Source organism: Molothrus aeneus, chromosome Z, assembly GCF_037042795.1.
Source record: "Molothrus aeneus isolate 106 chromosome Z, BPBGC_Maene_1.0, whole genome shotgun sequence".
NCBI classification, from domain to species: Eukaryota; Metazoa; Chordata; class Aves; order Passeriformes; family Icteridae; genus Molothrus; species Molothrus aeneus.
In genome coordinates, this window is record NC_089680.1 from 68,796,186 (window position 1) to 68,812,527 (window position 16,342).

A 16,342-nucleotide genomic window follows, 5' to 3' on the forward strand; every position below is an offset into this window, starting at 1 on the left:
GTATCTTTGTGAGGTTACCTAGGATTTGAATGGAATCAGTCCCGCTGCAATGGAGCCCAGATTGCCAGAGTTATTTGAATGTGTCCCTTCCAAGTTGTCTGTTTGCTTAGTGAATGATTTCTGCAGGGGAGACATTAAATTTTACATGCAAAGTCCTGCAGTGTTCCTAGCATGGAGCCATAAGTGATTAAAGGGGGAACAGGAACCCTGAATAAGCACAGAAGAGCTGTGTTCACCCCATTCTTGGGGACACTGTTCAGCAAGGCTGTTTGCAGTAAAACACAGTGACTTTGCCTTTCTCCAAGGGTCTGTAGTCACAGAACCAAGTGGGTTTCAACTCATTGGGTGACTCTGACCGTGTCCTGTGGGCCTTCAGAGTTGCTGTGAGGAACTGGAGAGTGTTTATTAACCATCTTCTGACAAACCTCATAACTTTAAGGGTTGTTTTAGGTGCCTGAAATGCAGCTTTCTCCTCTTAGTGAAGCCTGAGCTTCAGCAGCCTCACCAGCCTCGTTGCAGACAGCTCAGCCAGGTGCTCCCACCTGCTCCCAGCACTCCTGCAGGTGTGCACTGACCAGGGCCCTTTATTTCCTTCCTTAGAAAAAGAACAGCTAAAGCCCCCTCCCTGATGAGCTCCCCTGAGGGGCTGATGCGTTTCTGGGTGTGCGCATCTGCTCGGTCTCCCGTGCTGTGCATCATCACCCTGCTGCCTCCTGGGCACGCTCTGGAGAAGCCTGGCAGGATTTTGTCCCTCATCCTCCTGGGTGTGGATGGGGATGGTGATGCACTCAGTCACAAAGTGTTTTATTTGACTTGGAGTCCAAGCTGGGATTTATCATTTGTTTACAGGTTCAGGCCTTTCCTCTGTGCTTTGACTTCAAACACTGTTGGCATATTTACTCCTTTGTTATTTTGTTTAATTTTCTTATAAGATAGAGGCAGTAAGTCCCAGATTATCAGAAAGATGATGATAAATTGCAGCCAGTGCAGAGGAAACCCAAAATTTTCATGAGGAAGAATAATGGATCGTTTATGAAGCAGACTAAAAGACCTTTTTATTTTTTTGTTAAATTGATGATTAAAGGAGAACAGAAGACTTTGAGGTGTTTGAAGGGTGTTAACAGCAAAGAAACACTGCAGTTAGTGTAATACAAAGGAGTACAACTGGAGATATTTGGAATAATTTAATGGAAAGGAAAATCGTGCTGTCTGATAACACTTCTACATGATGATCATTGCTGCATTATGGGTTAGTGCTAAGCACACAAATATATAGGCCTGAGAGCAGGCAAAAAGAAAATAACACAGAAAAACTGGAGCATTTGCAGGAAAACCTCCTAATGGGTGTCCTCTGTCCCACAGAACTCTGTGCTTCTGTAAAATAGATGAGCTTAGGTTCTCCAGAAATACTCCAGGCGTAGTGTCTGTGGCCCTCCTCAATTCCTAGCTGTGGTTAAATTGCATTTTCGCTAATACTCGATTCTGCAGTTGGGTACAGACATTCCTTGGGAATAACTGCAGTGTAATAAATGAGAGAATTTCCTTAGTTCTTGCATTTCAGTGTGGGAAGGAAGAGAAAGAAACATTTACTTTAGGGAAGAAATTGAAAGACAAAGGATGACAAAATAAAATTGTAGATGTGTTCCATGAAATAGTGATTCACTGTAGCCTGCCTCTTCTGTGAGCAGTGTTGTGCTGGTCACCATACAGCCCTGTCCAGAAATTAAATTCTAGATTGCTGTGGTAGAAGAGAAAAAAAAGGTTAGAAGAGAAGGATGTGGCAGACAAAGAATATTATATATCCTACTGCCTTCCTTGCATCCTCAGGTGAGGAAAATAAACTGGTTTTCTTTCGGTGCTGTCTGTTGACTGATTGGAGAATTTCAGAAGGCTAAAGGAGGAATGTTTCTACAGATCAGTAAAATAGGAAAAAATACCAGCATAATTATTTATGGACAACCTTTTTCAATTTCTGAGACTGGGATGTCCTGGGAGTGTGACTGATTGCAGCGAGGTCTGGGAGCCCTGGTGTCCACAGGACTGGGTGTCCCTGTGCTGTGCAGCTGCGGTGCAGCACAAGTGCAAACCCAGGGAGGATTGCAGAGCCTGGGGGCATTGGCAGTGTGCAGGAGGGGTGGGGACTGCCCAAAAAGCCCTTCCTGAGTATCGCTGCCCTGCCTGGGGGTTATTTACAGACCACAGACAGGACAGGGCTGCTGGGAACGTGCCTGGAGCTGTTTGATTTCCCAGCATCACTCCCATTCCATGGCTGTGGCAATGGGAAGATGCCACCAGCTCACATCCCAGGCAGCAGACACACAACTCAATGTCACAACTCACTCCAGGAGTTTTTTGCCCAATCCCACAAAGCAAAAGCACATTGACAGTGTTTATATCTGTACAGTAACTATTCTATATTGACAGTAGTTCTGTCCAATCACTATAAGCACAGGTACCTGTGGTTAAACAGTGCTTGCTTATTTCAAATACAATACCTGCTTGTGAGCCTTAAAGCACAATGCACAGAGCTCCATTATTAAGCTTTAACTTCCCAATATCTTGCTAGATAAACTTTCTGTAGCTCAGGGAGTTATTCTAGACAAGCATTAATACACAGACCATTGCTCTATTTGTCCTTGATTTTCTACTTTTTACATAATTTTTCTGCTGACCAATCTCATGGCTGCTGCTTAGCTCCAATCACAGCTCTGCTGTCTCTGGGGCCTGCCTTTTGCAGCTTTCCCAAACCCCTCTGATTTTGTGGATTCCCACACCTGAACAGGATCTGAAGGTGACAAACTGTGCTGGCACTGGGGAGCATCCAGAACCCTACAGCAAAGTGCTTGAGGCGCAGCACAGGTGGCTCAGGAAGGGAGGGGAGGCTCTCTTGTAGAGCGGGTGCTGTAGGTGAGGAGCTGCTTTGTTTAGGGAGGCAGCTCCTGCCCTGTGGGTGTCACAAAGGAGGCTCTGGCAGGGCTGTGTGTGCTTGGCCCCAGGGTGGGATGTTCCCTTCTGCAGGATGCCCTGGATGGGTGCCTGGATAGGCAGGAGAATCTTCCCTTGTGCTGAGGAGAGGATGACGAGTGGGCTGGTGTGTCCCCTGTCCCTCCAGGCAGGGCTGGCAGAGCCCAAGCTGTCAGTAGCTTCCAGCACTTTGAACAGGGTGCTGGGTTTCCCTTTCTCTGTGTTTTTTCTTCTCCTCCCTGTGTGCTTGTTCCCAGTCTCTCCCTGTCTGTGCCTGACCTTGCCTTTCAAACCCTGCCCTGCCAGGGCAGCCCTGGGGTGCACAGGGCCATGTGGACAAGGTGTGGTGCTCCTGACATCACCCAACCTGCTTTTTTTGCTGTTTGCACCTCTTTGCCCCTTTTCCTGCCTTTGTGTGCACATCTGCCCCCCAGCAACAGGAACACTGGAGATCAGCTCTTGACAAAATCCTGAGGGCAAGAGATGGGACGATTGGTGTGGTTAATTAACCCCCCTAATTAGTGGGGAAAGATGGTGCAGCTCTGTTACTGTCCATATATTTTATTTGCATGCCTGTCACATTTTGAAAAAGCAGAAGAACCTGTAAGTGAAAATGCAATGATTGTAATGATTCAGACATAATGATTCCTTCCCTTCTCAGTGCTCTACCCAGGAGTTCTTCTTGATAGTCAGCACCCTGTCTCGTCTGGACTTGGAAATTCAAGCTTTTGTCCCAGTCATACAGTCCCATGTGAGATCTCCTCTGCTAAAAGATGCACTGTTGGAAATCCCAGACCTTCTCTCCCCAGTAAAACAGTATTTAAAGATCCTTAATGAAGAAGCAGCCAAGTAAGTAGATACATGATTTTTCTGTGCCTCATAGCCTGAGTAAATGTGTTCGCTTATGCAAATTATGCCTCTTGGTTTAATACACTTCAGTTTTATATTTTTATTTCATATTTATGTGGGTACAGTTCCTTTTGTAAAGTTAAACTAGGTGAGGCAGTATCTTGCCTAGAGGGTGTCTGCCTCAGGGTGAATGAGTTTTTGAAAGTTTCTCACCTGTTTTGGGAGATGAATTTACAGGAAAATACGTTTTGCATTATGTTAATTGGTTTAACAGCTTTTTAATTAATTGTTTTTAAGAGGAGCTATTCCTTTTGAAGAGAGGCTTGACCTTCAGCAGAGCTTTGCTGTCAGCAATGTGCCTTCCACTGTTTTTGTGGAAGCTTCCTCAGAGCTTTCTGCACTTTTTGTCTTGTTTATGTCCATTGTTGGTCCATGAGGAAAAAAAAGGCAGAGGAAGAAGATACTGGGTTGGAATTAATACACGTTATATTGGAGAATACCTCTAAATAACTTGCTGTGTACTGTTTGTTCTGAAGCACTGCTGCCTCCACTGTCATCCCTGGATTCTTTGCTGAGGTTGTGGCAGAAAGTTCAGTGTGTTGTTATATGGGGGCAGCACAGTCTTAACTTTTACATTTAGAACAGACTAAAAAAAAAAATACACTTTATTTATAAAACATCTTTATCTTTTCCAAACTGAGATTGAAAAATAAATCTGAGAATCAAAGCCTAGAACTTTATTTTATTTGCTTCTGATTTAGAGGTGGACCCAAGGAGTATAAATTTAGAAGCTGAGAGGGACAGAAGGATTTCCTCTGCCCAATGGCAAGGTGGGATTATGAGATTTCTGCTGATGCCTGGTGCCCAATTATAGTTGTGACAGTTTGTGCCAAAACAGACTGTATCTAAATCATACCAATCTAAATTATACCAGATTTAGTGTAGGTAGTTTCAAAACATGGGATGTTTTCTTCTGTCACTGTACTAACAATGGCTAGAATAGTATACAAGATATAAATGATTTGTAGAATGGGTACATTGTATTTACATTTATTCAGAATGATTAAGCCAATTTACTTTCTGGCCTTTATATATCTCAAATGTATGTGGTGGTATTATTTTTACTCAAAAACATTTCTTTCATCAAAATCTTGGCTTCTGCTCACATCCATCCATGCACACACACGCTTGAGCACAGACTGCATCATGTGTTATTTTTGTTATGAGGTGTGGATAAAATCCTGTAATTCTTCTGAAAAGTATCCCTTCCTCCAGGTTTTGGGGGTTTTTAGCAGGGAGATTGAGATTTTGGGATTTCTGTTTTTGAAACTGTCAACGTTACAATTTTTTGTAGGCATCACATAGGAGTGACAGTCTTCACAATCAGCTACTGGCTACTAGGGATCTTTTTTTCCTTGCCTTGCATTCCCATGGAAACTAGTCTAATTAGCACGAATTTGTTTCTAAAAATTAGTATTGTACTCTAAAATGGCATCCTCACTGTCACTTATGTAATCCCAGTGAGGAAGGAGTGCACAGCCAAAGCTCAGCTCTGTGCTGCCTGCCATGCCACTGGCTCCAGCTGTAGCTCCAATTTGCAGGCCAAGGGGCAGTGGAGTAAGTAGAATATTAGATTTTTTTATTGCTTCCATGTTGTGGTACTTTCAGTTGGCTAATTACTTGCTCTCCACATATTAGTTTTCAAGGTAATTATATAATTAACGTGCAGAGTTCTGTATTGGCTCTAGAATGCAAAGTTATATTGCAATTAACTTAGGGCTGATCACAGTGCTTTTTTATTGTTTGCCTGATACTTACTAGGGTAAGTGAAATTTTTTGTTATTTTTGTTGACAGCTGTATTTTTAATTGCTAGTTCAGCTTCCCAGTTTTAACCATTTGAATGGCAGTGCTTGTTTCAGGTTTCAATCCTGACTTGAGCTAGTGCTGCCAAAACAGTTCTGTCATTTTTTCTGGCACTGAAATTAGAAAAGGGCATTGTTTTGCATGTGCTTACAAGTATTCTGGGTAATCTTTTCTGGACAAAAGAAGGAAGCTGCTCTGGGAAAGTACTGATGGCATTCTGCTTCCATGAGGGCCATGAGGGGGGGATTTTTCCATGCAATCCTTACAAAAATGTGCCCAAATTTGGCCAGATTCTAAATGTGTTGAAAATCTGTGTTCATGGCATGCAGAAATCACCTGAAATTTCATGTTTAATTGCAGTACAGGTGTTGTCAGCAGTTGGGGTGCCTTTCTGCTCCTGTCCTGAGCACAGGAGCTTTCAGTGAAGGGGCTCTGCTATGACCAAGCACCTGAAAATCTGTACTCAGAGGGGAATTGAGCTAATGTTCCAACAGACAAAAATAACAAAATAAGGATGCAGCTGGTAGAACTGAGATACATCTCTCCCTTTTCACCATTGTTTTACCTTGCATTTCTCTCGGGTAGGACTGGAGATAAAACCCAGTTGTTCAAGGACCTGACGGACTTCCCTGCCATCCGAAAGAAGAAGGAGGAGATCCAGGATGTGCTTTCTAAAATCCAATTGCATCTGCCGGATATTCGTAAACAGATTAAGAACCCTTCTGCAGAGTATGTTGCAGTTTCGGGTCAAGAGGTACTGTGGGGTTTATTATGTATGACTGTACCCATCCTTGCCTGGAAAATAGCTTAAAAGCGGGACTTAGCTGGAACTGTGTTCCCTGAGTGTGGTGCTTCATGAGGGCATTTGACTGTAATCTTTTGTACAACTTTGAAGAGCAGCTTTCTTGCCGTGTGACTCCTTTATTTGTTAAGTCAATCACTTCAGTGACTTAAATAATAGAAGCACAGTAGTGGAGTTGAATATGGTCCAGTAATGCTTTGCTTTTCTGTCTGCGTAAAAACACATACTTCCAAGGTTAATTGTATGGCTATTAAGTACTGGAATACTCTCAGAGAATCAGGAAGCACAGCATTTGGTTAATTTGAAGAATGGTGAAAGGATTTCTGAGTACTGAGTCAGACTGTAATTTGAAAGATGGGAGAGGAGAGGCAACAGTATTAAAGAGTGACAAGTGTTGTTTTAGTTCCAATTCTCGGAAATGGTGTTCTGGACTGGAACTTTTCCTCGTGGATGCTGCACGAGTGTGGGCAGGATGTTATCCAGCCAGCTGAGAGGTTCCGTGGTGAAAAACAAGAGACAGCAGCCCCTGCCACGTTTGTGGGGAAACTGAAAGGAGCAGTCAGGTAGCACTGCTCAGTGTTCTCTTCTGGAACTGAGAGTAGGAAGCTGGGAAAAGCTCTGAAACAGAAAACTGGGGAAAGAAAGGAGTTAGGAAATGGAATGAGAGGTGTGAGCAGAAGAGAGGAGTGGGTGAAGACAGGGACGGAGGGGGCTGGAATTGGCCTGTGGGGCACTTTGGAAGCTGAGAAAGATCCAAAAGACGCAGGAGGGAGGAAATAGATACTGCTGAAAATGAGGGAAGGGATGAATTAGAGACAGCAGCCTTTGATAAAGACCCGAAGTTGGATGTTCCTGTGGAGGGTGAAGCTGAGAACAGGAAACACACGGCCCAGGAGTCGGGTGGGCTGTCGGCACAGGGGCTGAAATCCAAAGGAAAAGTGGAAAAGTGTGTTTGAGTATTGTCTGAGGCAGGGAAGAGCAGGATCTGAAAGGTTTCTCTCAGGGAAGCTGGGTTAATAGCTGCCATCTGTGTGAAGTAAAGGAAAAGAGAGGAGCTGATCAAAGAGAGGAGAGCATCCGAGGAAGTACTGAAAAGTGGTTCCAGAGGCAGCAGTCACTGCACACATTTCAGAGGGGAGGCCTTTGCAGCAGGGCAGAAACCTCTGCAGACAGAGACATGTCTGGGTGCCTTGATGAAAGGAGCTGCAGAGGCTGGGGATTGCTCTTATTTCATGACATCTGGTGTGAGTGTGCAACAGACACCAAAAGAGGCAGCAGAGAATAGGGGTCAGGGAATATGGTCAGTGGGAAAAAGAGAGATGCCAGAGGAGTGGAAGTAATGGAAACAAAGTTGTATTGGAGGAATAGAACACAGGACTAGAACAGGAATGTATTTGATTTGAGCTCTTTCTTCCTCAGATCTGTATGTTTTATTCTTCCTGTGTTCTTGTAACACCCGGATAAATGTGAAATTCAAATGCTTTTTCACTACAGAGAAATACCTTGGAAGTGCTTTGGGCAAATTAACATTTAGTGCACCCTGTCCTTGCTCTATTCCTGTGTTAGGATTGTTATCCTTGTTTATTCTTGGGGATGACTGCTGGCTCCTCTGGAAGTTTCTACCTAAATCCCATTAGCCACAATGGAGGAGTTTTTCCAGACATGGCTCTTGTGGCTTTCTGTAAATGTGGTCAGGTTCTGTGTTAACCTAATCTCTGCAGGAAATCTGTTTTCCAGCTGAATTCTGTGACGTGAGACTGCCTCAACTCTCTGACACCCAGGACCTCAGGCTATTGTTACAGAGATAACTGACATGAATCATGTGAAACAAACACGTAGATCTCAGTGCTCTGAGCACCCTGGCACTGCTGCTGCTGGTCCCTCTGCCTCCCTGTCTGACCCCGAGCCCACTCAAACCTGCAGCAAACTTCTGCCGGTGAACCAGGGGGACGTGTGTCATAACCCCAGCTTCTTCTGGGGAGGGAAGAGCTTTCCCTTCTGGGCTGCTCCTTCTCTTCAGGCCGAGCCTGGTTTTCCATTGTATTTGCAGGGAATGTCCTGATGAAGGCAGGAATGATGAATCTGGCTCCATGTTCTCAGAAGGCTGATTTATTACTTTATTTTACTATGTTATATTAAACAATACTATACTCTTCTATACTAAAGAACACAGAAAGGATACTTACACAATGCTAAAAAGATAATAATGAAAACTCCAGACTCTTTCCAGAATCCTGACACAGCTTGGCCCTGATTGGCCAAAGAGTGAGAACAACTCACAGCCGAATCCAATGGAACAATCACCTGTGGGTAAACAATCTCCAAACACATTCCAGACAAGCAAAACACAGGAGAAGCAAATGAGATAATATTGTTTTCCTTTTCTCTGAGGCTTCCCAGCTTCCCAGGAGGAAAAACCCTGGGCAAAGGGATTTTTTCAGAGAATGTGAATGCCACAGTTTTCCTCTGGTGCTTGCATTTTCTGGATAAATGATGATTCTGATTCTCTGGCTTTCCTGACTTCCCGTGGTGTGTAACATTACATTTCTGTTATTTCAGTTTTTGATAGAAGTCAAGAATTCCCATAAATCATCTGTGCCATCTGACTGGGTTATGGTTAGTAGGTATGTAAAATGTCTTTGAAGTTTGGTTCTGTTTTAATTCAGAGGAAAAAACAAGGTATTTTGGTATTACAATTCATTACATACATATTCTCATTGTCCCATGTGTTTGTTGGGGATTTTTTAAGCTGAGAACCCAACCAAACTGTAAATCTATTGCTTAAAAGAAAAAAAACCCAAACAAAACTGAGAATAATTGATTTGTTACAACATTTGTTTTTACACAGTGCATCCTCAAAGCACAGAATTACTCATTCAATTCTTCAAGGTGCATGTACTGGTTTCAGATCTATGGCCTTGATTCAGTTGTGCTTGTAGCTTGCACATGCAAATCCTTCATACAATTTTGATTGTTCTTGTTTTATTCAGAAAGATTAAAGTAGCTGTGCCAACATCTGCTTACACATCTTGGTGAATTCAATGCATTTAAAATATAACTTTATTTACACATACAGACTAGTTCTTCTTGTTTTGGTACTTGTTCTAATGTAAGCTTGATTTTGGATAATTTTCCAGCAGGTGAAACAGAGATGGACTGATTTATGTAGTTGGCTTTTTTTCTTTTCAGTCATTTGATTTATGATTTGAATGGTTTGAATACCTGAAAGTTACAATGTCCATGTAAATACTCAATTCTCTACAAGCCCCAGAGTGTAATGTGTGAGCACAAACATCTCTCCCTAAGCTGAACTCTGTTGTGATGCTCTATTCAGTTATGCAAGAATTAACACTCAATTCTCTTTTAATTAAACTTCTTTTAATACTGAGAAGTGCACAGATCAGACAGAATTAACATGGTGAACAAATTACAGCTAATCTGGATTCTGTAAAAGAATGCCTGGATGTGCCAAATTGAGTCCTTAATAAAAACACACAAATGAATAGCAAGTGAAAACTAGCAAGACAATTTGTATTAACTGTGTTTATTTCAGGCTTATGATGGAGTTTTCCTCTGCACAGTGAATTTGTTTTTGTCTGGCAGGGTGTGTATCAGCCGGCCATGCACTCGGGCAGCTGTTGCTGAGCAGTTTTGTTTTGTGCTCTGGGGTGATGGTGGCACGCTGTGCAGGGCGTTCCAGAGCCTTCTGAGTGGGCAGCAGTGCCACTTCACTCCCAATGGAGGTCACTGCCACCGCTGGGAGAGCCTTCCTTCAGCACATCCACTGTGGGGGCTGGCGGAGATGAAGGAGATGAGTCCAATTTGGCCTGTGGATGGTGCAGCTGATTGCTGGGTGTGGAAAAACGTCAGTCACTTGTTTTTCGAATTTTAGAAGTTTAATAGTAATAAAATGGTTATAAAAATAGTAATACAATTGGAGTAATAATAATTGGACAATTTGAATTAGGACAATATGAGACAATAGAGACAAAGAGTTGCAGACAGTCTGGGCACCTTTTCTGGGCAGCAGGAACCCGAAAAAGGACCCACGTTAACAGAGGATTAACCCTTAAAAGCAACAGCCTGTTGCACATTCATACACCTCATACTTGATGTATGAATTCCATTCGAACACAGGATTCTGTCTGGTCATCATCATCTTCTTCCTCTGAATCCTGACAGTGCCTTTGAGGTGGGAAGAAGTTCGTTTGTTCTGATAATGGGGCAATAAATTCCATTTCTCTGAAAGATTCAGGTGTCCTGTGGCTGCCATCTCCCTGCAAGTCCTTTCTTTAGAAAAAGTATCCTACATAGCATCGTTTCTATTTTAACATTTTTTTTAAAATAACCTAAAACTATATTTAACACACTACTTAAGAGAATTAATACAGCATCGCTTTCTAGCACAACACATATAATACCCATTTTAATATTTGCGAAAAGCCGGTCATAAAATACATGCATTTTTGCATTTTTCACACTGGGTGGCCTTGATCCCAACGAGCTCTGTGTGTCTCTGTCTCCCTGTGCAGCACCAAAGCCGTCAGCCGCTTCCACTCGCCGCTGGTCACAGAGAGCTACAGAGTCCTGCAGCAGCTCCGCGAGCAGCTGGCCCTGCTCTGCACCTCTGGCTGGCTCTGCTTCCTGGAGTGAGTGTTCCACCCCTGTGCCCTGCTCTGCGACACAGCAGGGACACTAAATGGAGGCGTGAATAGTTGTGCACAGCTGTAACTGGCTGGTAGTCAGTTAACATGCTTCTCTTCCTTTTAAACCGCTTTAAATGGTTCAGGACTGAGCCCCAGTCCTGGGACCAGCAGCGGTGTCCCTGCCTTTTAAAATTCTGGTGAAAACACACCATTAAGTATGCAAGGTGTTTCCCAAACTCTGAGTAATAATACCACGGGATTAACAATCTGAAAGTGCAGCTGACTCTGAGTGAAACTGAGCCTAGTGGTTGTCATTGGTTTTATTATATTACTCTTTAATATTACACAGTAATTTTATTATTCTTTATATCTTATATGCTAGATTGACCATGAGAGTTAGTTAGAAGGTGGTGGGAGTTTTGTTGTCCCTCACATCTGGCATATGTGTTTGTCTGAGATCAGAGTTTTCAGTGGGGTTATTTGCCTGTTTAGCCAAAGGATCTTCCAAATGGGAGTTTAAACAATACTTCCTGAACTTCTGAATGCCTTTAATTTTTCAGGTGCCTGATTATCTGTTTTTTTTTTACTTGCACGAATTGCAGAACTGCTGAAATTGTTCCTCTTCTCTTGCAGTGATAGCTTGCAAGACCTTAGCAAATCCCTGCTCAAGTTGTCTCACTGGATTTGCTTCCCATTAGGAGCCCAGAAATTCTGAAAATTGAGTAGAAACTGGAAAGACATTCCAATTGACATGTCTCCAGCTGTGTTTCCTTTGCAGTACTGTAAAAGAGTTGTCTCCACGTTCACTTGTCTGTTCTCAGCAGTGCTGCAGGAGAGCAGGAGACAAAAAGGAAATACCTGTGTGTAGGAAAGTGCTCTTCTTTCCCACCCCTCCATTCATTTATGTCTTTGTTTATTAAATTTTGCTCCCCTGCTGGTTTTATATTCTATATTGTAGCTTTGGGACTAGGAGAGAGGAAAAAAGAATTCCAGAGGACTAAGAGAATGAACTCCACTGAAAACTCTGTTCTCCTGATAATGTCCTTATTGTACTGGGGAAGCAGCACCATAAATTGGAAATGAATTCTTGAATTTTCTGTTGTAGATACCAGAATTCATTGAAATTTTAGACAAATCCTGTGTTCAGAGTCTCTTAGTTTGGTTCTTCTTTGACTGTAACTTACAGCTGAATCAACAGCTGAGGCTGAACTGAGGCTGAATCAACAGCTGGATCCAGCTGCTGGAATTCTGTATAAATTCTGATAAATTGTGGCATTTTTGTACACCTCATTTAGGCAGCAGGGATCAACTGCTGGCCCTTTATGAGCTAGCTAATGAATTTAATTTTGCCCGATTTTCTGTGCTTGAACAATAATTCACTGTTAGAATGGGAGGTGAAGTCCACCTTGATTGAGGTCCTCATGCTCTGTCTGATACACTGCTGGGAGATTTGGATTCAGAGTGACTTAAAGAGCACAGGAGCTCTGTGAGGAGCTTGCATGGGGTGCATTTTGACAATCCTTTTGTATTTGTGCGGAATTGTTTCTTTCCCTGTTTTTGTGTAACTTTTCCCCGTTCTGATGCAGCCGTTTCAGTGAACATTATCACCCCGTGTCTAAAGCCATTTGTCACCTAGCAACTGTGGACTGCCTGTTCTCATTGGCCCGGGTGGCCAAACAAGGAGACTACTGCAGGTAATCAATTTTTAATTTTTAATTTTTTTACGTAGGATTTCATGCGGAATTATAAGAGCGTACTTAAAAATAAATTATGTTTTAATATGTGTGCCGAGATAAAAATCACTACTAAAATTGTTTACAGTAGTTTCAACTTAATCTGATTTTGCAGAGCAACACTTCTGGACTTAATGCAAATCTGTAAAAATTGCAGTTCCAATTTGACATCCTAATGTTTGTTGTTTGACCTGAGTCTAGTAGGTGATATCTTACTTACACGTAAATAAATGCTGGACTTTTTCTATGTCCTTCTTTAAAAAAATATTGGGTTTTTATTCTCAGAGAGGTCTGATTTTATGGTAAGGTATTAGAAAGTGGTATCTGTGTGATACCTCTGTGGTATCTGAGGTGTGTTTGGAAGGTGTATCTCAGGTAATTAATAGTAAATATCAGCTCCAGCTTGCAGAGCAGTGGTGATGCCTCAGCTGGGCTCACGTGTCAGAGCTGAGCTGCTGCTTCTGCCCCAGACCACACACAGGCAGGGGGGTGAGGAGAAATCCACTTGCAAATACTTCTGCTTTGATACATCATTAAAGATAATATTGATCACTTCTGGGCTCTTGGGATCTTGTGTGTCTCTCTATCGAAATCTCTTTGAAAATAATTGCTCACTTATTTCGGTGTACTGGGATGAGAAAACAAACCGAAATCTGATTAATTCACTGTGCAGAATGTAAATAATTCACTGAATTTCAGAGTGGCTTCATAAACTAGCAGGAAGGCGACTTCTCAGTGAAGCCTCAGCTGCAGGGAAGGTGTCAATAATTAATTCTGGAGACCTGCTGCAGGAAAGAGTGGGCTTTAGCGTTACTTTGGAGGAGTGCTTTTTGGTTGGCGGGGGTTGTTTCCTGCCTGAGGCAGGTGAGTGAGCGGGGCCAGGGGCAGAGGTGCTGGGCAGAGGCGAGCCCCCCTGGCAGGGTGCTGCTGCAGGCTCCTGCTCTGCACAGGAGGTTCAGCGGGGCTCTCAGGCTGCCCCTGCAGCTGAGGGCGGTGCTGTGGGCGCTGCACAGGCCACCAGCTGCTGTTGGAGTGTCCACTCTGCAGACTTCCAGTGAATCTCAGCTTGAGGAATGCTGTTGAAGACTAAGATTGTCCATATGCTGGTTTCATCCCAGCTGTACAATTGTTGAATTACCTTTGTGCTGAATGCCCCCCACCGTTATCAGGTTTTACCACTTTCCCCAGTGCTTTGGGTTTGTAGGATGCCCTTTATTTGGTCTTCATTTTCCTTTAAAATTTCATTATCATTCTTCAACCCAAGAGAAATCTCACTCCCCTCATCTTCCCTTTGAAGTCCACTCAAAGTGTTAGTTAATTTCAGTCCTAGAATTCTGTGGCTTTATTTTTCTCAGACAAAGTATTCTTCAGAAAGTATTTTCCTTAGAAATACTTGATGGCAGTAATTAATTTTTATAATTTGTATCTTTTTCCACAAAAACTTACATCACAGGTGACAGTCCTGCAGGCTTCAGTTACAGTAGTTGTACCTATTCAGTTACAGAGAACACTGAGATTAATTTCCTGTTTTGCAGGCCAACTGTGCAAGACAGTCGTCGTGAAATAATCATAAAAAATGGGAGGCACCCTGTGATTGATGTTCTGCTGGGAGAGCAGGATCAGTACGTTCCAAACACCACCAGCCTTTCAGTGAGTACCCAGAAAGTGACTGAGCTTCCAGATCATTCGGGGCAGGAGGCTGGGCTGAGCTTCCCGGGCAGCGAGTGGAAATGGGTGGTTTGAATCATGCAGCCTGCTGGGCTGCATTTCAGAGAGGTGTTGCTAGATGTCACCACATCTGTTCTGTCCCTCTGCTGATTTCCTTGCTGCCAGATGCTCTCTTTACAGCCTTGTTCAGTCTCAAGGCATGAAGAAAAGGAAGGTAATCTCGAAATTAGGAAAATGGGTGTTTCAATCAAATGGTTATTTTCAAAAAACAAGTGAATAATTACAGGGTTTTTAACAGTGTCATCGTAGGGAGTCTGCATTTTGACAAACTGTATCTAGTTTTTGGAATCTTTTAATATCAAAATACAAACTATAGGTCAAATTTTTCAGATTAGTTCTAAGATTGCTTGTATTTTTTAAATGTATTTTTCTGCCATGCAGTTTCCTTTCTCTATGGAAATATTAGTGTCATACAGCCTTTTTTTCCTGATAAACTAAAATCTGTCTTTTAAATTACACGCCTGTTTGAAGCTTTTCGTTAAATATTTATCTCTCCATATACTTTTATAAATATTAAATAGCTGTTCTTAATGAATATAAAAGATATCCTCACAACTTCTCTCTGCCTCTTTATGCAGTAAATGTAGCAAAGGTATGAAACAGCTGCCAGAGTGGGACATTGCTGCAAAAACAGCACTCGGATGTGTGTGTATTTCTTGGGGAACATTTTAAAGTGCTGTTCCATACTGAACAATGCTACAGATATTTTGCAATACATCAGAGAATGTTTTCAAAAGTATTTGTCAACTCCAAACAAGCGACAGATGGCACTTCCAAAAAAATGCAGCATGTCATTCAGGAATCATCATGCACTTTTCCCTCTTTAGTCCCATTCTTATGCTGGCTTTCTAAATACTGAATATTACAAAACCAAGTGATCATGGCAGAATCACTCTTGCTTCTACAGTTCTTTGAGTTCTCTTTTTCTTGAGAGAGGTGGGTGGGAACCAGTTTATTAAAGCATCTCCAGTTTTCAACTGATGTGTTTGAATCAGCAGGAAAATACATCTCCTGTCATGTTGTCAGCTGAAATGTTGTCAAATATCTAACTTGAGGAAAAGCTTTTTTTTTTTTCTTTCCTTAATCCCCTGAAATAAACAGCTTATTTTTCCATTCCCCCTGTTCTCCTCAAACATTTGTGGGTTGTTTTAGAATTGTTTTCTTCAGCCGTGGATTCTAATGAGATTTTGGCTCCTGGCTGCATCAGCTGTGAGGAGAGAGGGGTTCTGTGGTCTGGTATTGCAGTAGATTCTGAAAACCAGAGCCCTGGCAGAGCAGCCATCCCATAGCACGGCTGGAGGGAGCCTGGACAGACACCAGACACATGCAAAAAATTCATGGATCCTACCATGAGCTTGCGAACTCATTCTGGGTTTGAGTATCTGTAAATTCTGGTGTGCTGAGCCCTGACAAAGTTTTAGTAGCAGTGCTGAGTTACACTTTGGAGACTGGAATGCTATGAATTTTGTTCTCGTATAGTCATGTGCTCTTCATTACATCCAGTCTTTTATTCCCAATAATAGCATTTTTTACATTTTGACTGCACTGTGACTTCTGTGTAGATGAGATTTATTTTTTTTTGTGAAAGCTGATCGGCTTTGTACATATAATAAATACTGATGTCCTGTATCTTCTCCAATACCTGAATTATGACATAAATGACAGTCCTGGCTGTGTTCTGTGTGTGTTCCTGTGAAGAGAATGAAAGGCCAGTCTGAAACCCAAGTCTGTGAAGATTCTGAGACCTGCTGCATGG

General features: G+C 42.5%; 1 protein-coding gene across 1 annotated transcript in view; it reads left to right on the forward strand.

Moving 5' to 3' along the window:
- Positions 1 to 16,342, forward strand: part of MSH3 (mutS homolog 3) — a 95,464-nt gene that overhangs the window by 58,955 nt on the left and 20,167 nt on the right. The window contains exons 14-19 of the mRNA XM_066569072.1: positions 3,626 to 3,813; positions 6,263 to 6,431; positions 9,039 to 9,103; positions 11,012 to 11,128; positions 12,712 to 12,819; positions 14,394 to 14,508. Coding sequence (XP_066425169.1) covers positions 3,626 to 3,813; positions 6,263 to 6,431; positions 9,039 to 9,103; positions 11,012 to 11,128; positions 12,712 to 12,819; positions 14,394 to 14,508 — 762 coding nt within the window. The remainder of the gene's footprint in view (positions 1 to 3,625; positions 3,814 to 6,262; positions 6,432 to 9,038; positions 9,104 to 11,011; positions 11,129 to 12,711; positions 12,820 to 14,393; positions 14,509 to 16,342) is intronic.